This window comes from Momordica charantia (assembly GCF_013281855.1).
Source record: "Momordica charantia cultivar OHB3-1 chromosome 7 unlocalized genomic scaffold, Mcharantia_2.0 BLBB01000007.1, whole genome shotgun sequence".
Taxonomy (NCBI): Eukaryota; Viridiplantae; Streptophyta; class Magnoliopsida; order Cucurbitales; family Cucurbitaceae; genus Momordica; species Momordica charantia.
The window spans coordinates 2439484-2463858 of NW_028275165.1; the positions used below are offsets into that span (position 1 = coordinate 2439484).

Below are 24375 nucleotides of genomic sequence, written 5' to 3' on the forward strand. Positions count from 1 at the left end.
CAGTAGGGGATTGGCCTTTGAATTATTTGGGCCTAAGTCTGGCAGGTAACCCAAAAGCGGTCTCTTTTGGGACCCAATTGAAGAAAAAAATTGCTCAAGACTTTCAAAACAGAAGAACTTCTTGGGATCTAGAGGTGGGAGATTGTCTCTAACTACTTCGGTTTTGGCCAATATGCCTCTTTATTGTTTCTTTGTTTTCCTTTGTCCTAAATTTATTATTAGAAAGTTGGAGAAACTCTTGAGGGACTTCTTGTGGAAAGGCAACGAAAGAGACAAGGCTCCAATCTTGTAAATTGGAAGGCTACCTCTCTGCCGGTCAGTAAAGGTGGCTTGGGTGTGGGCAATTTGGAAGTTAAAAATCTGAGTTTGTTAGCTAAATGGGGGTGGAGATACATGAATGAGCCCGACGCATTGTGGCGGAAAATCATTGCTAGCAAATATGCAACCTCAAAAAACATGTGGATCCCATTTTGTATCTCTCCTAGTCACTACAAAGGCCCCTAAAAAAGCATAGCCAAATGCTGTAGACAGGTAGATAAATGGTATTTGTGCAAGTTGGGTGATGGCAACTCTATTCGCTTCTGGCACGACAATTGGACAGGGGATGGACCTTTGTTTTCCAGATTTCCTCGCTGCTTCAGAGTTTCCCAGCAGAAAGAGGCTATGGTTAGACAATTTTTTTTGAACAAGATATAAACTTTTCATTGATAAATGAAAAGGAACAAAAATTGTTCAAGGATACAAACTCCTAAAGGAGGGAAAGAAAACAAAAATAGAAAAATTTAGAACAAAATTATAGAGGAGTTATAAAGGTCTCCCAATTTATACAAATCATATTAGGAGAATAGGAAGAGAAAGCATCAGATAGAGCACACCATTGAGAGGCTTTGAATTTGGCAAGATTGACGCATTCAAGTGACGAACGACTAGAGTCTTCAAATATACTGGACTCTTAGAGCTAAGAGGAACCTTACAGATGAAGAGGTGATTGAGTTGTCCTTGTTGCTGCAAACTCTTTCCTTACAAAGGCCATCGATGAGACAAGATTACAGAATTTGGAGCCTAAATAGTGATGGGGTCTTTATCGTGAATTCGCTGATGGACAAGGGTACGGAGCAGGATAGTGCTCTTCCTAATGAGTTAATTCAATGCTTATGGAAATCTAAAATACCTAAAAAAGTGAAGGTCTTCTGTTGGATCCTTATCCAAGAGAAGTTCAATACCTGTGCCAGGCTGCAATTGAAAAGGCCAAAGTTGGCTATTTCTCCTAGTTGGTGTATTCTTTGCAAAAAAGGGGAGGAATCACATGCACATACTTTCTTCCTTTGTGAATTCTCTATTTCTCTGTGGAATTTATTGCTCAAGGAGTTCGGGGTGATTTGGTGCTTCCCTAAAAGCTGTAAAGAAGCCTTATTTCAGTTGCTAATTGGAGCCCCCTTAAAAAAAGAGTCTTCATTATCTGGTGTAATGCAGTGGTTGCTACGGCTTGGAGGATTGGTATGAGAGGAATCAAAGAATCTTCAAAGGGAAAGAAAACTTCATAGTCCATTCCTGGGAAGTTGTTCCTACTTTTGTCTCTTCTTGGCACCTCATTGATAATTTGTTTTGTAATTTTAGTTTCATGAGTCTAAATGCCAACTGGAAACCTTTTTTGTAACTTTTGGCATTGGGGTTTGCTCTTCCCCTCTCTTTTGTACATCCCCTAATTCTCCGTTTCTTATCAAAAAAGAAAAAGAAAAAGAGCCACCAAAGGTTGTGTTACTCCAAGTTTTGATCATCGCTTTCGGCCCCTTTAAGTTTCATGATGAAACCATGGCCCAGCCAGCCTCTGGGGGGGTGTTCTTCCACCAATATTCGATCCGAGGAGGGAAAGAGTGGTGTTGCATCCCAGCGTTTTTGAACCTAAATGGAGAGGGGCCTCATTTTGTCATGCCAAAACAGAGATGAAGAGGATAATGATCGGAGGTAGGTCGACTCAATCTTTTGACAGACGCATTCTGAAATTTCAAAAGAAAATCATTAGTAGCCAAAAATCTATAAATCAAAGTGAGAGTGGAGGGTCCCTAAAATCGGACCACATACATAGGCCGATGGAGAGGGGCCCCATTTTGTCATGCCAAAAGAGAGATGAAGAGGATAATAATCGGAAGTAGGTCGACTCAATCTTTTGACAGACGCATTCTGAAATTTCAAAAGAAAATTATTAGTAGCCAAAAATCTATCAATCAAAGTGAGAGTGGGGGGTCCCTAAAATCGGACCACCTATGTAGGCTGATTTTTGGGACAATGCTACTGGTTCATAGAACATTATTCTCAGAAGACCTTTGAAGGAAGATGAGCTACATGAGTTTGCTGGCCTGCTACAGGTGATTAGCTCATTTTCGATTACTAATGAGGAGGACCAAAGAGAATGGAGCATTGATCCTACAGGGGTGTTTATTGTAAATTCAGTTTGCAGATTGTATAATTCCTCTTCGATGCCTAAGGAATTATTTACAACATTATGGAAGTCTAAAAGCCCAAGGAAAGTTAATATCTTTTCTTGGATTATGCTTCAAAGGAAGTTAAACACTAGTGATTTGATTCAAAAGAAGCTTCCCATAGCTTCAATGCTTCATTTTTTTTGTGTTCTTTGTGAATCGGAGTGGGGAAGATATTGATTATTTGTTCTTTCATTATTCTTATGGCAATCAAGGCTGGTTTTCTCTCTTTGATCAGTTCAAGATCAATTGGATTTTTGATTTGAGGGCCGAAGCAAATTTGTCTCAATTGTTAAGTGGAGTCACACACTTGTCACCTATGGCAAGACTTCTATGGATTATTGTGGTAAAGAGAAAATTCTCTCAGAAATCTGGTTTGAAAGGAATTTGAGGATCTTTAAGAACAAAAGAAGATTTTTGCTCGATTGTCTCTCATCCGCCAAGCTCGAAGCATCTCATTGGTGTTCTCTTTTGTTTTTACGTTTCTTTTTCACTCTTTCGAGAGTTTGTATCCTTGAACAATTATTGTTCCTTTTCATTTTATCAATGAAAAGTTCGTATTTTGTTCAAAAAATAATATAGGCCGTTTGTAAGGAGAAGGTTCTGTAGACCAGCAAGGTCAATGAAGGAGTTGAAGTGGTGCATATTTCTGGTTGGCCTGTGATAGGTTGATTTCTCATGTGTCCACCTAACAGAGTTAAAATCAGAATTTAGTGCAGAGGAAGGAGGGATCAGTCAGCTCTCCCCAGAAAGCGGGCTTTTCCTCTGAGTTTGATGGGCCATACACACCTGTTAGCCAAAACGTTGAACCGTAAAAAAGAATGAGATGGATAGTAACCGTGTAGACCCCAAAGTAACATAAGAAACTTGAAAAGATGGGTCATTCCACATAATAAGGATACCCCTTGATGAGCTCGAAGCATCTAAAGTTTTTCCAACCAATATCACGGGAGCTCCAATCATTTGAAAGAACCTTTTGTTCCTTTCTTACCAAAGCCTCCACAAAAGAGCCACCATCACATATGACCAAATGGGTCTAGCTCGCCATTAAAGCAAGTATCATATGGGAGCTGGAAAAAAGCATCTAAGCTATTCTTCCTGAAGCACCAATTGATATTAAAAGTTGTACAAAATATCCTAGAAAGTTGCAGCAAACGAGCTATAGTAAAAGAGATGAGCTTGATTCTCCCACACATCATTACAACAACTAAGGGAAATTTTAGTGTGAGGGAGTCCCTTTTGTACTCTTCAACACATATTCAACCTTTTCGTAGCAAAAATTCACAAAAAGACCTTCACCTTTTTAGGGACTTTGACTTTCCATATAAGATCAACAAAATGTTGGCTAAGGTCAGGTTGCTTCTCACTAAGGTTCGGCATGAAGGATCTCACAAAGAAAGCTCATTGCCTTCAAGGGACCGCATCTTCTTATCCTCCTTGTTCTTTAAAAAACACCCAACAAGAAAGGTTGAAAGGGAGGCCCATTCCTCAACCTCCCTGCCAGCCAAATTCCTTCTGAAGTTAAGGTTCACCCCTTATAGGCATGACACCAACATTGGCAAATGAAGGCATCTATAGAATTAGCAACCCTAAAAGGACTTGGATAGGCCATGTGAAGGGGGATATCCATGATCCAAGGATCTTCCCATGACAAAATCTTATATCTTTTTCCAAGCACAAATTCGTACCATTTATCAGCTAGCCTACAATGCTTAGTAGTGGAAGCCTGAGGCTTTTGAGGCTAAAAGCGTCTTCCCCTTTAGAGAGGTGAGATTTGTTGGCGATGATTTTTCTCCACAATGCGTCTTTCTCATTCATGGATTTTGAACCCCATGTGGCAATGAGGCCACATTTTTTGCTTTAAGAATTAAGATTTCCCACACCAAAACCACCTTTGGAGATGGATAAGGTGATGATATCTCAGCTCACAAGGTTTGAACCTCCCCCACTATTACAGCATTTCCAAAAGAAGTTTCGGTGATCTTCTCCAAACTCCTCACATTCTTACACTGGGGCGCTTATATATGGAGAGGTAATTGAGGTTTGGAATAGGAAATTTACTCTGGAGCACTTATATATGGAGAGGTAATTCAGGTTTGGAATAGGAAATTTAGGTGGCAAGACACAACCCTTCTCCCTTCTCTCTAGATGGTTATGGAGGTTCCTTTTATAAGCCCTGGCTTTGTGACATTGGATAATTGTGAGTATGAGTTTCATAATTTCATCCAATAACTGGAATACCAATTCAATTTCTAAGGGCACCTTCGCAAGTCCTTGGAAGGCGAGTTTATGCTATTTTTACCCTTTATGTTGGGGATAGCAGTAGGTGTTGGTTTTAGGAGGACCATTGGTTCAATACAAGTCCTCTTGGAATGCAATTCTCTTTGATTCACACATTAGCATGTTTTAGAAATCTTCTTATCTTGTTGTCATTTGCTCGTAGGTCTTCCATCTTTTGAATTTTGTTTTCGTACGGCCTTTTTTGATTGCAAGATTGAGGAGTTTGCCTCGTTTTCACCTCTCATTTAGTAAGTTGTTCCTACCACCAGTTATAAAGTTTAATGTCTTTGGTCTTTTAGATCTTTTTTTAGACGGATGGTATCCTCCTCAATTCTCTCTCCTTATTGCTTGTTCTTCTCTACTTTTTTTTGGAACTTGAAAATCCCAAAAAAGATACGAGCATTTGCTTGGATCATAACCTTAGGAAAGACCAATATGATAGACATTCTTTAGAGAGCTTCCTATTTTGTTCTTAGTTTAAAAATTTATGTTTTTTGCAAAAGCAGGGTGGAGGATTTGAATTATATTTTGTAGTTTTGTCCTTTCACCTTCCTGAGTGTGGGGGTTGTTTGTGGTAGACTTTCGGCTTCAAACATTTGTGAGATGATGCGGGAAGTTGTTCTGGTCCTCCTTTCTAAGGGAAAGACCTTTTCTTGAGTGGCACCTTTTTAATGCTTCCTTTAGGTCTGTAATTCATTTTCTTTTAAAGAATGTTAGGAGGATTCAAACCTAAAACCTTTAAGGGAGGTTATTAAAGTCTTGATAAATTGAGTTGGGCTTAGGTTGACACATAATTCAAAATTATTTGTAATTTCCATTATTTTTTATTACCAAAAGTTGAAATCGTTTGTGCAAATTTTGTTTTCTCCCCCTTGGTTTGACCCCTTTTTCTGTCATGGTAGAAATGGAAGCTGGTTTTCTCCTAAAAAAAAAAAAAAAAAAATTAAAGGTCTTTTCTGTTCTATAGTTTTCTAGTACTTAATGGTCTCCCGTTCATTCCCAACGAGTATACTCGTATAGGTTGTTGCGAATGTTAAAATATTTGAGTTACAGGCATTTCCACTTGTCCTAGGTCATGTAGGAGACTTAAATTTTAAACGACTCACAAGTATTCTCCAAATTAAAAATTCACTCATTAGCATCCAAAGTTTCGAGCAAAGCAAAAAACTCTCCCTATTCTCATTTGTCATAGAATTGATTAGGCAGGACACTACATGTTTTCAGCTTTCCAGACTTTATATGGGATTAATAACTGTTGGTACTGTTGTTGTTTAAGTGAAACAATCATCCTTACCTTTTCTACATATGAACGTCATCACATATTATGACCCCTTTAGATAGTTATTTTCGTTTAATGTATGCTCGGCAGTAGGAATGAAAGACCCATCACTCATCGCTGCAAAAATTTGAGTTGGACCATTTCCTGAAGTAGATTGTCCAATTTTCACGTTGCCGAAAGATTTGGGCATCTTAGCCATGGCTGATTCATGCTGCAAACAAACTTGGTGGCTGTGGTTTGTGAATGATACTACTTTGCTCCTTGGAGATCGAAGTTGCACTCTAATACCATGTTGAAAGGAGCTGAGAATATATCTTCTGCTCATTAATTCAAGTAATTATAATCTTCACGTTATACAGCCCTAATACAAATACGTAAGAGTATTTTATCGAGACGGAAGTTGGATAACGTAATAAGACCAAGAACCATTAAAAGCTATCTAAGAAAAGAACAAGGTACAAACGAGGATTAGACTAGGCTAAGAGAGCTCCTGCAAAATAATTTATAATTTTGAAAGAACCATATGCAAAAGAGATTTAAATAGAAGAAAAATGATCTTTTGCACATATTAGTCCTGCCTTCAACAGTGTTTATCTAAAAGAATTGAATGCATTATTTATGTTTGCTTCTATAATGATGCTGATGTGTTTATTTTCAATATGTTGTTTGATGAACAGTTGAGTTATAAAAGATGGCTTTGGTGGACCCGTTTTGCTCTTGTCATTACAATGCTGCAATGTGTGGGTGCAGTTTACTTTATCGTCAATATGGCTTACTACATTGCTCATGCTGAAACTCCAGGCGGTTGTGCTTTAGGTAAGGTGGGTGCATTCTCTTATTCTTCATAGTGGATATTGTTGGTTTATTATTAGTAAATATTAGATGTAAATATTTAAATTAGGTGTTGATACAAGTGGATGTATTTTCGACACTTGAAATAATTCTTACTTGAAAATACAAGTGGATGTTGTTGGTTTATTATTAGTAAAAATGAACAATTAATTACTACACATAATTTAAATATTATCCTTGTGAGAGGGGAGAGGAGGGGAGGGGGAGAGAAGAGAGGAAATAATTCTTACTTGTATTTTCAAGCGTTGATACAAGGGTAATAAATAACCGCTACAAAAAATAATTAAAAAGGAAAAAGAAACCCTTGCCTATTAGGATAAGGAAACACTTACCTATTAGACATGGAAATCCTAGTTGGTTAAAACCTAAATGCAATAGGAAAATAAAAGATAATATGATTTAACACTCCCCTCAAGCTGGTGAATGAATATTCTCCATTCCCAACTTGTTAACCAAATACTCAAAATTGTTGTTGTTTAATCCTTTCGTAAGGATATCTACTATTTGATTATTTGTTGGCTCATATCTAACTTCTCTTTTATGAAGTGTATATCAACTCCAGCATGTTTGGTTCTATTATGTTGAACTGGATTATGTGTGATATTGATGGCCAACTTATTATCACAGTAGAGTTTCGTATGCCCTTCTCATGGAATCTTCAAATCTTTTAAAATAGTTTTTATGAAGAGTAATTCGCAAATGCCCAATGCCAATGCTCTAAATTTTGCTTCTAAACTCGATTTTGCAACTATACTTTGCCTTTTACTTCTCTATTTTACTAAGTTTCCACCTAAGAAAGAAAGTACAATAGCTAGAAGTTGATTTCCTATCGTTTATCGATCCTACATAATTTGAATATGTATAAACTTCTAGATTAAGTTTCTTGCCTTTCTTAAACAATAATTCTCTCCCAATAGAGTTCTTCAAATAGTGAAGTATTCGGTACACGGCTAGAAGGTGAGCTTCTTTTGGATTATGTATAAATTGACTTACCACTCCTATAGCATATGCAATATCTGATCTTGTATGAGAGATATATATTAATTTTCCAACTAACCTCTGGTAAGTTTCCTTATTTATTGGAAGCTTGTATCCTTGAATATTTTAGTCTTTTTCTTTTCATAAAAATGAAAAGTTTGTTTCTTATTAAAAAAAAAAATGTTATTCGGCCTAGATGTTAATTGGAATAAGTTAAGCCTTATGTGATATCAATATTCAAGATCAAAGATTACAACAGGGTGCTTCTTTTCTCAATTGTAAGGTCGAATCTTACCTTTTTGTATTTAGGCTTGCCCTTAGGTGGCAACCCTAAATCTCGACTTTTGGCACCCGGTTCTTGAAAGAATATAAAAAAAGCTGGGTAGATGGAAGTGTTTCCAACTTTCTAGGGGTGGAAGATTAACTTTGTGCAATTCGGGTTATCCAACGTTCCTTTATACTATCTGTAGAGACTAAGGTCGGAGAGAATACAATGTGATGTATTCTCATTATTAAAGTCTATATATATAGACAAATATACAAGGTTGATCTAATCCTATAAGGAGAAGGTAAGAGACAAATTAATTTTAATACAAGAATATAAAATATACTAATATCTATACTCTAACACTATCTTTCTTTGTTTCACATGCCCTTGGGGTTTTGTAACAAATTGAAAAGAACGAGAATTTTCTTATGAGAAGGTAACTAACAAGGGCCTCTGAAATATCAGTCCACTGGAATATTACTTCTAAGCATGTAGAAGATGGTGGCTTGGGAGTTGGTGGTCTTTCCAAGAAAAACAGCGCCTTATTAGCCAAATGAATTTGGCGATTTGGCTTAGAACCCCTTTCATTGTGCCAAGTTGGGGAAAGTATACGACTCAGGTAACTTTGGTTGGTTTACAGCAGAAAAGGTGAATATGGTTGTCTCAGATGTCCTTGGATGAATATTGCTAAGCATTGGAAATTTGGAAGAAGGCAAAACTCTCTTCTTCTTTCAAACTTGGTTCTGGTCAGTGGATTTCTTTTTGGAATCATCTTTGGGTTGCGAACTCTCCTTTAAAGGTTAGTTTCCCCAACATTTTCCAGCCATCTTCTGATCCCTACAATATTAAATTATTTCTCATATTCAAAGGTAAAAATACTAGGTTGCTATAGAGGTGAGACACATCTCTAAAATACAATTATACTTGGTTTTAAGGAATAAAATATTATATTCCAAAATAGTATATTGAGAAGAATTACATAGCCTTCTTACATAGAAGAGAGACTTAATACCTAAAAGGAAATAACAATTAATATTACAACTAATTTATAACTAATATTTACAAATAATAAACCAACACTCCCCCTCAAGCTGGTTTAAAAATATCTTCCATTGCCAGCTTGTCAATCATCGTGTCAAATTGTACTTTTGGTAGTCCTTTTGTTAACACATTAGCAGTTTGCTCTATTGTTGGGAGATAAGGAATGCATATCACGCCCGTGTCAATTTTTTCCTTTATAAAATGTTTGCCAATTTCAATATGCTTAGTTCTATCGTGTTGAATTGAATTGTGGGCTATGGAGATGACAGCCTTGTTGTCGCAGTAAACTTGTATGGTTGCCTTATGAAAGACTCTCAGTTCTTCAAGTAGTTTTTTTATCCAAATCCCTTCACAAATACCATGGGCTAGAGCCCTAAATTCTACTTCAGCACTGCTTCTGGCCACTATATTCTATTTTTTACTTCGCCAAGTAACTAAGTTACCTCCAACAAACGAACAAAAACCAGAAGTAGATCTTCTATCTATTATACTTCCTGCCTAATCAGCATCAGTATAAACTTCAACCTTTAAATGATTGTGTTTTTTGAATAATATACCTTTACCTGGAGTTCCCTTCAAATATCTTAAAATTCTGTAGGCAGCTTCAAAGTGAACTGATCCTGGTGAGTACATAAATTGGCTTACCATGCTCACTGCAAAAGTAATATCTGGACGTGTGTGGGACAAGTAAATGAGTTTTCCCACAAGGCTTTAATATCGTTCCTTATCCTTTACTTCTTCTTTTTTTGCAGCTTCCAATTTCAAATTAGGTTCAATAGGAGTTTCAGCTACCTTGCATTCGAGTAAACCTGTTTCTCCAAGTAAATCAAGAATATATTTTCTTTGATTAACAAAGATACCTTTCTTAGATCTTGCAAACTCCATTCCTAGGAAATACTTCAACGTTCCTAGGTCCTTGATTTGAAATTCACTTGTAAGCCTTTTCTTTAAGGTGGCCAATTCTACTTCATCATCACTTGTAAGAATAATATCATCTACGTAGACAATTAAAATTGCAGTTTTATTCTTTTCAGAACGTTTATAAAAGATGGTATGATCAGCTTGACTCTGAAGAAATCCATAGCTCGTGACTACTTTACCAAATCTTTCAAACCATGCTCTTGGAGATTGTTTGATTCCATATAGAGATTTCTTTAACTGACATACTTTGTCCTTCCCAAGATTAGTTTCAAAACCTAGTGGTAAACTCATAAATACCTCTTCTTCAAGATCTCCATTTAGAAATGCATTTTTTACATCGAGTTGGTGAAGGGCCCAATCTAAATTTGCAGCTAGGGATAAAAGTATTCTAATGGAGTTGATTTTAGCAACAGGAGCAAAAGTTTCCTAATAATCAATCTCATAGGTTTGAGTAAATCCCTTTGCAACTAGTCTAGCTTTGTACCTTTCAACACTACCATCAACATTACACTTGATTGTAAAAACTCATTTACACCCCACAGTTTTCTTATCTCTTGGCAAATCTACTATCTCCCATGTACAATTCTGTTTAAGAGCATTCATCTCCTCCATAACAGCTAGTTTCCAATTTGGATCATTTAGGGCTTCTTGTATGTTCCTTGGAATAAACAAGTGAGTTATCCTAGACGTAAAGGCTTTATGACTACTTGACAGCTTTTCATAGGAAATATAGTTTGCAAGAGGATATTTGGTGCAAGTTCGAGTTCCTTTTCTTAAGGCTATAGGAACATCTAGATCAGAAACAACAGATGAGAGATTTTCAATATTTGGAGTAATAAGGATGGAAGATTGATTACCTGGAGTTTCAGAATCATTCCTCGGAGTTTCAGATTGGGTATGTGATGAGTCTGCTATCTGGTCCTCATTTGTTTGAATTGGCCTTCTTCTAGTATAAACCTTAAACTCATAATTTTGATCAATTTGATCATTTCGTAGTAATTCTCCACCTGAATGAGAATTTTCTACACTTGGCATTGAAGGACTAGTAAAGTTAGGACTTATAACATTGGGAAGAGGGACAGTTATATCCCAGAAATTATCATCTTTATCATCCTCTAAATTTAGTTTTCCCCCCTGAAGATAATTTTGGGTAAAAAAAGGTTGATTTTCCAAAAAGGACACATCCATACTCATATGTAATTTTTTTGTTTGAGGATCGAAACATTTATACCATTTTTTCCTAAAATCATAGCCCAAGAAAATGCATTTAATAGCCCTATGATCTAATTTTGATCGAAACGGACTAGGAATATGCACATACGTGGTACACCAAAAAACTTTGAGGGGTAAATCAGAGTTCAAACGAGTTGTCGGAAAATTTTATTTCAAAACATCAAGAAGAGTTTTAAACTTCAAAATTTTAGTAGGCATGCGATTTATTAGGTAGGCAGCTGTGAGAACTGCTTCTCCCCATAAATACTTCGGGACATTCATAGAAAACATTATGGCCCGAGCAACCTCCAGTAAATGCCTACTTTTCCGTTCAGCAATACCATTTTGTTGAGGAGTATCCCGACAAGTGGAATGATGAACAATACCTTTATTTTTTAAAAACTCACTCAAATGTTCATTGAAATATTCAGTTCCATTGTCAGAATGCAAGATACTGATTTTGGTTTGAAATTGAGTTTCAATCATATTGTAAAAACATTGGAAAACATCCTTCATATCGGATTTGTTTGTCAATAAATAAACCAAGACAATCGAGTATGATCATCAATGAAAGTTACAAACCATCGTCTACCACTATGAGTTAAAACTTTAGAAGGACCCCAAACATCACTATGAATTATGTAGAACGGTTTGGAGGACTTGTAAGGTTTTGGCAAATATGTGGATCGATGATGTTTTGCAAAAATGCAATTTTCACTATGAAATTGAGAACAATCAACTCCTTTAAACAAATTTGGAAATATGTATTTGAGATAAAAGAAACTGGGATGTCCTAGTCTAAAATGTCAAAGCATAATTTGTTCTTTAACAGAGAGAGAACTGTTACTACTAAAACTCTGAGTTATTTTAGTACCGCCAGAAGGCTCATCAAAGTAGCAGAAGCCATCCAACATTCTAGCACATCCAAACGTCTTTTCCAAGGTCTGGTCCTGAAAAACTCAGTGAGAGGCATAGAAAGTAACAAGACAGTTAGAATCTTTAAAGAGTTTACTAACTGATAAAAGATTGCAAGCTAATTAAGGGACATGCAGGACTGATTGAAGAGTAATATTTTCGGTTAATTTAATGGTTCCCTTGCCTGTAATAGAAGAGAAACTGTCATCGGCAATCCTAATTTTTTCATTGCAATATGTTGGAGAATATGATTCAAATAATTTAGAAGAGCTAGTCATATGGTCAGAGGCTCCGAAATCAATAATCCACGGAGATGAGCTTGTTTGCCCCAGGGAAATACAAAGATTACCAAATACCAAATTGGACTCTAGCCATTGTGATCGATGCTCTCTACTAACTGGATTTGAGTCAACACTATTAGTACAAACTTGCTCCCGGTCACCCTCATATTCCGCTAGACTTGGGGTCATTTCAACAATTTCTTCAACAACAAAGGTCAAAATGAGTCAAATCAGAACACAGCACAAATTGATATTTGAGAGGATATAAGCAGATAACAAGGGAAAACCCAACCGAACCGAGCAAACAAAACCGAACCGAACCGGCTGAACCAGATGAACCGGGTCGAGCCAACCAAACTGGACAAAGCCAACCGATGTAGGTTTTGTAGAATAGCCCACGATCACAAAATCAGATCTGCGAAATAGCAATGGATGGCGACGGCTCGGACAGCAGCGGACGGCGATGGCTCGGACAGCAGCGGACGGCTGCGGCTTGGACAGCAGCGGACGGTGGCGTAAAATGGGCGCGAGGCTCGAACAGTAGCAAACGGCAACAGATCTCGACGGCGAACAACACACGACGTCGACATACCAAGCCCAGAAAATCCGCGACAAACCCGTGAAGATCCCCCTTGAACGACGAACTCGAACGACACTACTGCCGAAGAGGACGAATGCCGGAATAGTGACCTACGTGCTGGAAGTAGGATGCGCCGTTCTTGGATAACAACGGCTAGGGTTCCGGCAACGGTAATGACGGCGGCTAGGGTTTAAAGGTAGGGATGGTGACTAGGATATTAGGGTTTATTTTGACTCTGATGCCAACTAACTTGGTTTTAAGGAATAAAATATTATATTCTAAAATAGTATATTGGGAAGAATTACATAACTTCTTATATAGTAGAGAGGCCTAATACCTAAAAGAAAATAACAATTAATATTACAACTAATATTTACAAATAATAAACCAACAATTATCTACTCATTATAGATAATACAAGAGAAAAGATAATTAATAAATATTTACTAAAATACATAAAACCAACATCTACCATGTAAAACTATTAATCAAGGATCTTGAAGAGAGAATCTCCTTTTTCTTCAAGGTTCCACACCCACGAATCAGTTTGGTCGAAAAGGTGAGCTGATGAAATAAGAGAGATCAAAGCAGCTCATTCCCTGATTTCCTCTTCCTTTTAATTCCTAAGAAAACATATAGCAAAGTATTGTTTTGGTGGTCCCGTAATAAATCTGCTATAGATGCTTCTTTTGAGTCTGATAGCGCAAACAGTAGAGGGAAAGCAAGACAAAAGGATCTTTGCCCAATCCATAGTCTTTTTAGAACATGGTAGAACTTCCATTTCCAACCTTACCAAGGGTACTTTGATAAATCTGCTTTTCCTTAGATTAATTGAAAAAGGAAATGGTTAACTTTTTCTGTAGATTAATTTTTTGTGTGCTTGTGCACGAGTGTTTAAGACTTTGAAATTCTGTTGTACACATGTGATACATGCAGGGGTGGCTTCAAATGATAGATGGTGGAGACGAAAGTTACTGGTTTTATTTACAATCTTGGTGTGCTTTGTTGCACTGGTTCAGTGTTTCACTGGTATGGATGTTCTAAGGTGGAGGTCATTTTATGAAACTCAAGATCATGCATGGAAGGCACATTATAGTGAGATATTTGATTATGGAATTCGTGAGGCATTATGCTGTTTGGGACGTTCCAAATACTTGTATGTCTTTTTTCTTTTTCTTTTTTTTAATACGTATATGCTCTATATTTGTGTTACTCTTTCTAATTTTCCTATACTGGCATTATGTTTTAGGAGCGTCATGGAAGAAGACGAGGTCTCCTCGGTGGCACAATTATTGGGTGATCTTGTTGCTTATCGTTCATCTGGCACTGGGCATTTGGAATTTTTGGCAGGTTTAGTTGAAATTCTGCACAATCTTTTAATAGTCTTTATGTCATTTGCATTTGCTATATGTCATTTGTTACATATTTGGATCTTTTAAATAGATATGCATTCTTTTTTTTTTTTACAAGCTACGAACTTTTCATTGATAAATAAAAAGGAACAAAATTGTTCAAATATACAAACTTTGTAAGGAGTAAATCTTGAAGGGAAAAGAAAAGAAAGAGAGAAAACTAAAATTTTCTAAAAGAGGTTGGTAAAAAATGCTCTGTTGTTCTGAATGCTGTTCAACGATGGCTCTCGGGTTGATTGTTCTTTATCTTCCAATATATTTGTATTGCTCCTGCAGGATAGGAAGAGCTTGGTAAAAAATGCTCTGTTCTCTCTCCTCCTCCTTTCGGTTTCTTCTTTGGTGAAAGTTTCCATCTTAGCCTGCCCTAGCTTACTCTTAGCATCATTTTAAGAGATCATCCGGTTTCAATCCACGATGGAAGCAAGTAGTTGTTGCATCGATGGTTCTTTTTTCTGCATTTGGCTCGAAAATGATATGTTTATGCTAGAGGACGTATCAAGAAAAGCTTTGATGACTTTGCATTCTTCACAATTACTTTGGTTTGAAAACCATATGAAAGAAGTTACTCAGCAAGAGATCCATGCTTCCTTATTTTTTCAGCTTCATGACGATCTTGGGCAATGTCGAATTCAAAAATTTTGTGTTAATGGTCTATGGATTCTCGAGTGGGTGGTATGGCCTTCTACAGGAGGTCGCAAGAGCATTCTTATCCCCGTTGGCTCCAAGAGGGATGGATGGCAAGTACTTTGGAGGATGTTGAAAACTTTTTCTGTTAGATTAACGGAAGCACAAGCAATGCAGAAGGTAAGAAGAGCTCACCCGATTATGAACTTTGACGAAGAAAAGAAAAGTAGGGGTCCTCCCAAAGAGAAGAATATCTGTCCAGAATGAAAGATCTTATGCAGAGGTAGTAGCTGGGAAAAAAGGAAAATAGATGCTAGCACCATAGGCATCATACAAAGGTCGGCAGCAAACAAAATGAAAACCAAAGCAGACAAAGTTCAAACTTACTGGTTTCAGAAAGAAACAGAGGTGTTAGAATTAGATTGGAATAGGACGATTGGATTGCGATTGCTAATGCCTTAAAAGAAAGATTCACACTTCATTGTGTGATTAATCCAATCATGGCTGATAAAAGGACTTCTAAAATTTAACGGTGATAGGATTCTCAAGTCTTCTGAACTTAATGGAAGATGGAGGAAGATTGGGAACTTTCATTTGAAATTAGAAAAATGGAGTCCTTATTTGCATAACAGGAAGGAATTCATTCATGGATATGGTGGTTGGTTAACTATTAAGGACTTACCACTATATTATTGGACTCGTTCAACTTTTGAAGCGATTGGAGCACAACTTGGTGGTTTGTTGAAAATTTCTACGAAGACTCTTAACATGTTGGAAGCCTCTGAAGCCTTCATCAAGGTTGAACCTAATTTCTGTGGCTTTATTCCGGCCATCGTGAAGATTACTGATGAAAAATATGGATCTTTTGAGGCTTGAATTTCTGCTAACAATCTTCCATACTCAGCCGCTTCATCCGATCCAAATATTGACATGGATCTACTCTCAAATCCTTTAGATGTTAATAGATTTCGAAGGATTCTAGTAGATGAAAATTCAGATACTATAGAAACCGATTTGGAAGATGAACAGACGCAGGAGGAAGAAGCAATATTAAATTCGGTAGTTGAAACAGAAATTGAAGCGTCAAACGTTGGGGAATTAAACGACGAAAATGAAAAGGCAGTTTTATCTGGGGAGAACGCCAAGATTCTTAAAGAACCGACGATTGATATTCAGAATAAGGAGGGAGAGAATATCGAATGGCTCTTAGTTAATCTCAACGATGATAAATGCAGAGAGAGATTAGAGCAAGAAAAGGTGATGGGCAGTTTCAATTTGAATTCTCTTGAAATTAGTAAGGCAATTACTAATCACATAAATGAGCGACGGTTGATCTTTCAAATAAGGAAAGAGAAACCTCGGTATCTCCATCAGATTACGGAGAGAGATTGGAGCAGGGTGAGGTGGCAGAGGACGATTTAATCAAGGCAAATTTGAATTCTTCTGAAAATCTGAAGATAGTTCACAGCTAGGAAAATCTTGGGATTTTCCTGCGAGAGTCTGAAAAGGTAGAGGATCTTGAGATTATGAATAATAGCAATTATTCACAAAAAATTATTTCACTGGAAGGAAGGAGCCTCAAAGGGCAATCCTGTCCGTTGGAATCCAAGCGATATAACGGGCGTATCTCTCCGTTACCTGTTTTTTATACACAAAGGAATTCTAAGGAGTTTCAAAGGATTAATTTAAAGGATGAACCAACAATTAATTTGTTGAGTGCATTTAATGAGGAAAGGGAGTTTAACCCAACAACCATCAATTCTCTGCAGATGTCTCATCGGTTGGTTAAAGGAGTAATCAATTCCACCAATGAAGGGGTGTCTCGATTCTCAAACCAGAATAATATGGATGACGGCAGCAATTCTGAAATTAGTATCAGCAGTTATGCTTCATCCTACATCTCAAATTCTCTTGATATCTCCAATGAAGTCTTGGGTGAAGATTCTTTTATGGAAGATTTTCAATCTCTCTTTGATAATTTGTCTACAGAAGACCAACCGGTTCCTTCATTATTCAAAGAAGCTGGTATCACATTGATACCTTTATCTGAAGAATAATAAAGATCCTCTCTTGGAATATAAGAGGTTTATGCAAGGCAGAAAAAAGACTAAAGGTAAAGAATTTTGTGAAGAAACATTGTCCGGACGTGATCTTTATACAAGAATCGAAAATTCAAATAATGGATCGAACCATTATTAAATCCTTATGGAGTTCAAGAGACGTTGGGTGGGCCGTGCTTAATTCATACGGTAAGTCTGGAAGCCTGGTCACCATTTGGTGGTGACTTTAACGTTATTCGGTGGACATCAGAACGTTCTTCAAAAGGCTATGAAAAAGTTCAACTCCACAATTGAATCATTGGACTTATTGGAGGTTCCTCTGAAAGTTTACTTGGTTAAAACCTGGAAATGATTCAATTCATTCTTTGTTGGATAGATTCCTTATCACTAAAGGTTGGGACGAGCTTTTTCACACTCAAGATCTTCAAGAGCCGAGCTGATTACCTCTGATCATTTTCCAATTTTCTTAGAAGCCGGGGATTTTGTATGGGGTCCTAGCCCTTTTCGGTTCTACAATTCCTGGCTCAAAGATAAAGAATGTGTGCACCTAATTGAGTCCAAGTTATCAACATATACCACTTATGGATGGGTAGGTTATGTTATTCATTCAAAACTCAGAAATTTAAAATCCACTCTCAAACAGTGGAGCGAAAAGAAAGTTCGAGATCAGAGGAGGCAGTAAGAGAAGATCACTGCAGAGATTGCCACATTAGATGCAAAAGAAGAAGCTCTTGGTCTATTGGAGGAGGAAAGAAGTCTTCGTTCTTCCCTTCAAAATGAATTACTTAATATCTTTATTGAGGAAGAACGAGTACTAATTCAGAAATGCAAAGTTCAATGGTTGAGGTGATGAAAATTTGAGTTTCTTCCACCGGTATCTCGCTGCTCGGAAAAGGAAAATTATGATTACTGAAATTACAGACTCTAATGGTTTGGCTCTACTAAATGAACAGGACATAGAAGGTGCAATCTTGGGCTATTTCACTCAGCTCTATTCTAGAATCCCCACACGAAAGTTTTCCATTAGAGGTATTAATTGCGGATGCTTGGGATAACACTGGTTATTCTTGGAGGCTGCCAACTAGGCGATCATTGAAGGATAATGAAGTTATTGAATTGGCAAATCTTTTATCCTTGCTTTCTTCAACCTCCATCACTGATTCAGAAGATCATCGAGTATGGAGTTTAAAAGCTTCGGATTTATTTTCAGTTCGATCGTTGAGCAAATTCCGGCATTCGGTTTCTAATTTTCCTAAGGAAGTACTACCTATTCTATGGAACCCTTTTTGTCCAAAGAGAGTTAATTTCATGGTTTGGATTCTTCTAATGGGCAAAGTTAACACTTCAGAGACATCTTTATTCTTTGATGCAGCCATCATGTTGTTTACTGTGCAAAGCAAGTGGGGAAACCCAAAGGCATGTCTTCTTCTCATGTAGCTATGCAGTGGTCCGTTGGAAAAAATTCCTATATATGTTTGAAGTTTCATGGGTGTGGGATCTGGAGGTGCCTCAAATCATTTTTCAGCTTTTCAGTGGGCTGCAAGCAAGCTCTAAAACTAATATGCTTTGGGCTTTTGGAATAAAAGCTCTTCTTTCCGAATTGTGGTTTGAGAGAAATCAACAAATATTTGAAGGCAAGAATCGATCTCCTATGGAGTGTTTCTCAATCGCCAAATTCAAAGCCTCCCAATGGTGTGTTCGTTCCGATCTCTTCTCTTCTTATTCTCCTAATATGCTTTGTACGAATTGGGAGGCTCTTATAACTCCCCTTTAAGGAGGTTTCTTTAAGTTTATGGTTTTTATTTCTTCTAATACTTACTTTTATTTATTTCCTGTATCTTCACTCCTATGGGAGTTTGTATCTTTAAACAATTTTGTTCATTTTCATTTATCAATGAAAAGTTCGTATCTTGTTCAAAAAAAAAAAGAACGTTCTTAGGACCAAAAATTTTAGACCAATAAGCCTTTCTACTTCAATATACAAGGTGTTGGCAAAAGTACTAGCAGAGAGACTCAAAATGGTAATTTCTTTGGTCAATTGGAAAATTACCTCTCTTTGCTTGGAAGATGGTGGCCTGGGCATTGGTGGTATCTCAAGGAAAAATGATGCTCTTTTAGAAAAATGGGGCTGGCGGTTTGGTTGTGACCACGTCAATTTGGAGTCAAGTGGTGGCAAGCATTTATGGAGTTGAGCCTCATGGGTGGTTTACGAATTCAAGGAGTATTGGGGGTTCCCGTGGTCCATGGAGGAAAATTTCTGCACAATGGAGGAGTATTGAGGCCTTCGTCTCCTACAAAGTTGGCTGTGGCAGTAGGGTTTATTTTTGGCATTCTCGATGGACTACTCATAGTCCATTAAAGGAAAATTTTTCCAGATTGTTTAAGCTTTCCTTATCACCTCATGGTTCTGTTGCAGATTTTTGGGATATGGCCACTGGTTCATGGAATATTATTTTGAGAAGGCCTTTGAAGGAAGATGAGCTACAAGAGTTTGCTGGTCTGTTACATGTGATCAGCTCCTTTTCGATTACTAATGTGGAAGACCAAAGAGTATGGAACATTGATCCTACAGGGGTGTTCACTGTAAATTCAGTTTGCAGATTACATAATTCCTCTTTGATGCCTAAGGAATTATTTACAGCCTTATGGAAGTCTAAAAGCCCAAGGAAAGTCATATCTTCTCTTGGATTATGCTCAAAAGGAAGTTAGATACTGCTGATGTGCTTCAAAAGAAACTTCCCACAGCTTCATTACTCCCTTCTTATTGTGTTCTTTGTGAATCAAGTGGGGAAGATATTGACCATCTGTTCTTTCTTTGCTCTTATTGCACTCAAGGGTGGATTTCTCTTTTTATCAGTTCAAGATTAGTTGGGTTTTTGATTTGAAGGCTGAAGCAAATCTAACTCAATTGCTAAGTGGAATCACACATTTGTCACCGTCGGCAAGATTTTTATGGATTAATGTGGTGAAGAGTTTTCTCTCAGAAATCTGGTTTGAAAGGAATTCAAGGATCTTCAAGAGCAAAAGACGATCTCTACTTGATTGTCTCTCATCCGCCAAGCTCAAAGCATCTCGTTGGTGTTCTCTTTCTGAGCCATTCTCACAATATTCTCTTTCTCTTATTTGTAACAATTGGGATGTCTTTATTTGGTCTTTATGTTTCTTTTCTGTTTCTTTTTCACTCTTTCGAGAGTTTGTTTCCTTGAACAATTTTTGTTCCTTTTCATTTCATCAATGAAAAGTTCGTTTCTTGTTAAAAAAAAAATGCTCTGTTCTCTCACCTCCCCCTCCCTCCTTTCTCTCTTCTTTCATCTCTAGTTTTGCTTCCTTAGCCACCTTTCAGATTTGTGTTTGTGTGGTTTTAGCCTCCGTCTTTAGTTCTTTTATTTTTGTTTTATCATGGAAATTAATAGTTGCAGTGTGGAAAATTCGCATTCTTTTTATGGTTTGGAGATGACTGGTTTATGTGGAAGACGTGTGGTATGCCCATGAAGTTGCAACTGCTGGCCTGGTTTGAAGAACAACTTGTGGATATGTTATAGCTACCAATCTGAACTCCTTTTTCGAACATGACCAGAAGTGAGTTTAGTATCTGTAAGACTAAAAACTTTTACTATGTCTCAAGGTTACAGTTTGAAATGATCATTTGGCCCCTCACTGGAGAAAGAAGAAGACGGATAATCACTGTAGCTTTTGAGAAATCTGATTAAGAAGTGCAAGCTTAGATGGCTGAAAGAAGGTGATGAGAATTCAAGGTTCTTTCATAGAATCTTGGCGGCTAGAAAAGGGAAGACTCCTATTTCAGAGCTTCATAATGAATTTGGGGTTGTTCTTGCAAATCATGCAGAAATTAAACAAGAAATCTTGGGTTTTTTTTGAAAAATTATACAGTAGCGATGGTGCTCCTCGAGCTGTACCCAGTGTTTTTAAAAGTTTGAGACGCACTAAAGCCCAATAGATATTTACAGCTTAAGTGCGACGCGCAAAAAAAAAGGATTTTTTTTTCACGAGGTGCACTATATATAAAAATAGATAAAAAAAATATATATATATATATACACACACACATAAAACATATAAAAGTCAAATAAGATTCAAAAACATTATAACTCTTGGATTCGTTAAAAATCTATGTAAAATTGTAATCAATAGAAAAAAGAACAGAATAGAAAATAGTGTCGGAGGAATAGAAATCAAAGAAGAGAGAGAGAGAGAGAGCTTACTGTGAGTTGGAGAAAAAATTGCAGACGGGAAGCAAGCAAGACTGTGGCTGGAGAAATTGCAAAGAGAGGAAAAGATACAGAGGGGGAAAGATAGCAGATGAAGGGTAGAGGCATACGACTTTTGGGCTTTTTTTGTGCATGCGAAGGAATAGAAGAAGAAAGGACGTGGGAGGGAAAGAATTGGTGGAAATATGACTGTTGAGATTCTTTCCAAAAAAAGAAAAAAAATCTCATACATTCTGATTTTTGCGGTGCATGCATTTGATTTCTTTTAAAAATAAAAGACCCTAAGTGCGAGGGTTTCTGCTTGGCTGGATTGTTGGATTTCGAAAGCTTGAAGAAATTTCTTTTTATGGGGGAAGCTGCCTCTCTAGACAATGGATAGACTTCTGGTACCAAAAGTTTGGAGGGAGCAGATCAGAACCTTTCTCCTTTGATTGAAGATTCTCTTGTTTAAATCCTATGTTCTCATTTAGATGTTTTGTTCATCATTGTTTTATTTCTCTAATATCATTTTGATTTTTTTTCTTCATTTGACTGTTTTTTCCTGTTCTTTTTCGCTCCTTTGGGAGTTTGTGTCCTCTAGCATTATTTTCCTTTTCACAGTTTGTTTCTTATTAAAAAATATTTAATAACACTAAAATATGTTGCTTTAGGTCTTGCTTTATTGCAAAGGCATGGCCAATCAACACAATCTTCGGAAGAGCTAATGGAGGCTCCTATAGATAAAATTCGGGATGCTGCTGTCCTTCATAAATTTGCTGAAGCTGCTTACACGGTATATCAATTGATTTTTTTATAAGGTTTTTTTGTAATGAGAAAATTACATCTAAGCCATGTTGTGTAGGGGCCACTGCTTGATTTTGGAAGAAACCCTTGCTCATTTCCTTGTGTATGGCTCTATCGGCAAGGGATGTTGACTCCATGGACTCGTAACAAGTAGTTCCTTTATCTAGAATTTTTGAACTAGAATTTTGCTAAAAGGAATGTGTAATGTAAATGTATTATTCTATGGTTTAAGATATTCTGAGTACATATGTTTCTCTTTCATCTTTTAACATTTTCTTCTCCATTTCTCATTTCTCCGTATTAAATTTATCTGCCATGTTTCACTTTATCTTATCCAAAAAAAATTATCTGCTACAGGCGACCCATACTCCATGGTGATAACTGGTGGCGAGGCCATGCTGCAGCCTTTCTTAAATATGTCAAGCTATCTCCTGAAGTACTCCGGAAGGGGCGTGTTAACCAGGTGATTCTATTTTAGCACTGTTATATTTGTCTTTCACAAGCATGGAAATTATTCTGACTTTAATAGTGATAGGCCTGATAGTGTTTGGGTTTAATTTCATTTATTGTTGCTCTTATTTATTCATTGTTCCATGATCATGGTCAGATTAAGAAGCACTTCTTATAGCAACTGAAGATTGTTGAACGACTTGGTTGCCATATATGAACTGCATTCCTATGTTTTGTGTTCTCTAACTTTTTTCCTATCTTATTTATTCATTGTTCAAGTTCCAACATTCCAAGACTTCGTACGAGTTTATGATTGATTTGGTCAGGCTGTTGTTGCAATCCTAGGGTAAAAAATAGTAGTCTCAGTCCTTGTAAATATATTTCTTTTTTTTGTTTTAACAAAATACGAACTTTTCATTGATGAAATGAAAAGGAACAATAATTATGCAAGGATACAAACTCTCGAAAGAGTGAAAAAGAAACGTAAAAACAAAAATACAGAATCTAAACAACAAAATTAGAAGGCCAAATAAAAACATCCCAATTATTAACAATAAAAGAAAGGGAAATAGGCCTTTCCAACCACAAACGATCTTGGTTGGAAATAGGCCTCCAGTCAATGTTTCTTGGTGAAAATCTTGTGGTCTGTTCTTTAGTAAACAACTTATCAAAGAAGTTGATAATTTCTGTTTCAATCTCTTCTTGCGTGACTAAGGAGGAGCTTCTTTCATCTACTAATTCTGAAATCATGGACTTTCATTTCCTGGCTGCCAAATATCTGTGAAAGAAACCAGTATTTTCATCACCTTCTTTTAACCAATGAAGTTTGCTTTTTTGGATCAGATTCCTTTCCTCTACTATATACAGGTTTAAAAGATCAGCCTTTAGAGAACATCTCCTCTCCCTATCTGCTGCTGAAATGCCAACAGATTCTTCTAAATGGTCAATAGCAAGAATGTCTTCAATAATCTTCCTTTCACTTGCCTTTTTCAGTTTCTCTTGTTGCACATACCACTGTTTGAGGGGTGTTTTAAGATTTCTGAGCTTGGAAGCTAAGCTGAAACCGGCCCAACCGTACGAGGTGTTGACTGCAAGCTGAGATTCAATTAACCTGATACAATCTTTGTCACACAACCAAGAATTGAAAAAACGAAAAGGACTAGGACCCCACGAGAAATTCGCTGCCTCCAAGAATACCAGAAAATGATCAGAAGTAATTCTTTCTGCTCTAAAGGCTCTTGAGTTGATGAAAAGAGTATTCCATGCCCTGGATACTAGAAAACGGTCTAACAAAGAGCAATTGGAGTCCTCGCCCATTTTTGACAAGGGGATCTCTAAGAGATCTAGCTCCTCAATGATGCTGTTGAGGTTTTTCATGCCTCTAGTAATTCTTCCTCCTGAAGATCTTTCTGAGGACCACCTAGTGATGTTGAAATCACCTCCAAGGCACCAAGCATTGTCGCAATAATAGGATAAATCGCGAACTTCAGACCAAAGATGTTTTCTTTCCCGATAGTCTGTTGGACCATAAACATTTGTTATCCATATATCAATAACATTGGAAATCAAGATTGTTAAGGAGTACCCCCCTTTGAGAACTTCTTTATCTCTAATTTTGGTCTCGTCCCATAAGATAAGGATTCCTCCAGATTTTCCGAAGGAGGTGATGCTTGACCAGCCAATATCTTTTGAACTCCATAAGGATTTAATGAGCATGTTATCATCTTGCT

The 24375-nt window shown here is 37.0% G+C and overlaps 1 protein-coding gene and 1 long non-coding RNA gene across 5 annotated transcripts in view; one reads left to right on the top strand and one right to left on the bottom strand.

Annotated features, from left to right (window-relative positions):
- Window positions 1-24375, top strand: part of LOC111018550 (lipase class 3 family protein) — a 50059-nt gene that overhangs the window by 4651 nt on the left and 21033 nt on the right. For 2 of the 3 annotated variants that reach the window (XM_088126400.1, XM_022294677.2), the window contains exons 2-7: window positions 6717-6855; window positions 14024-14243; window positions 14337-14437; window positions 22063-22184; window positions 22254-22345; window positions 22553-22658. In XM_088126400.1, the coding sequence (XP_087982526.1) occupies window positions 6717-6855; window positions 14024-14243; window positions 14337-14437; window positions 22063-22184; window positions 22254-22345; window positions 22553-22658 (780 nt within the window). Of the gene's footprint in view, window positions 1-6716; window positions 6856-13652; window positions 13886-14023; window positions 14244-14336; window positions 14438-22062; window positions 22185-22253; window positions 22346-22552; window positions 22659-24375 lie in introns of those variants that run through there. The other variant, XM_088126401.1, reaches the window with a different exon arrangement.
- On the bottom strand, window positions 8406-13653 carry LOC148209995 (uncharacterized). 2 transcript variants are annotated; one of them, XR_015792197.1, is made up of 3 exons: window positions 12411-13363; window positions 10957-12261; window positions 8406-8974 (listed from the first exon to the last, which is right to left on the bottom strand). It is a non-coding gene; the product is annotated as an uncharacterized LOC148209995 (long non-coding RNA). The 2 variants fall into 2 exon arrangements; XR_015792196.1 differs by having other exon boundaries at window positions 10957-13653.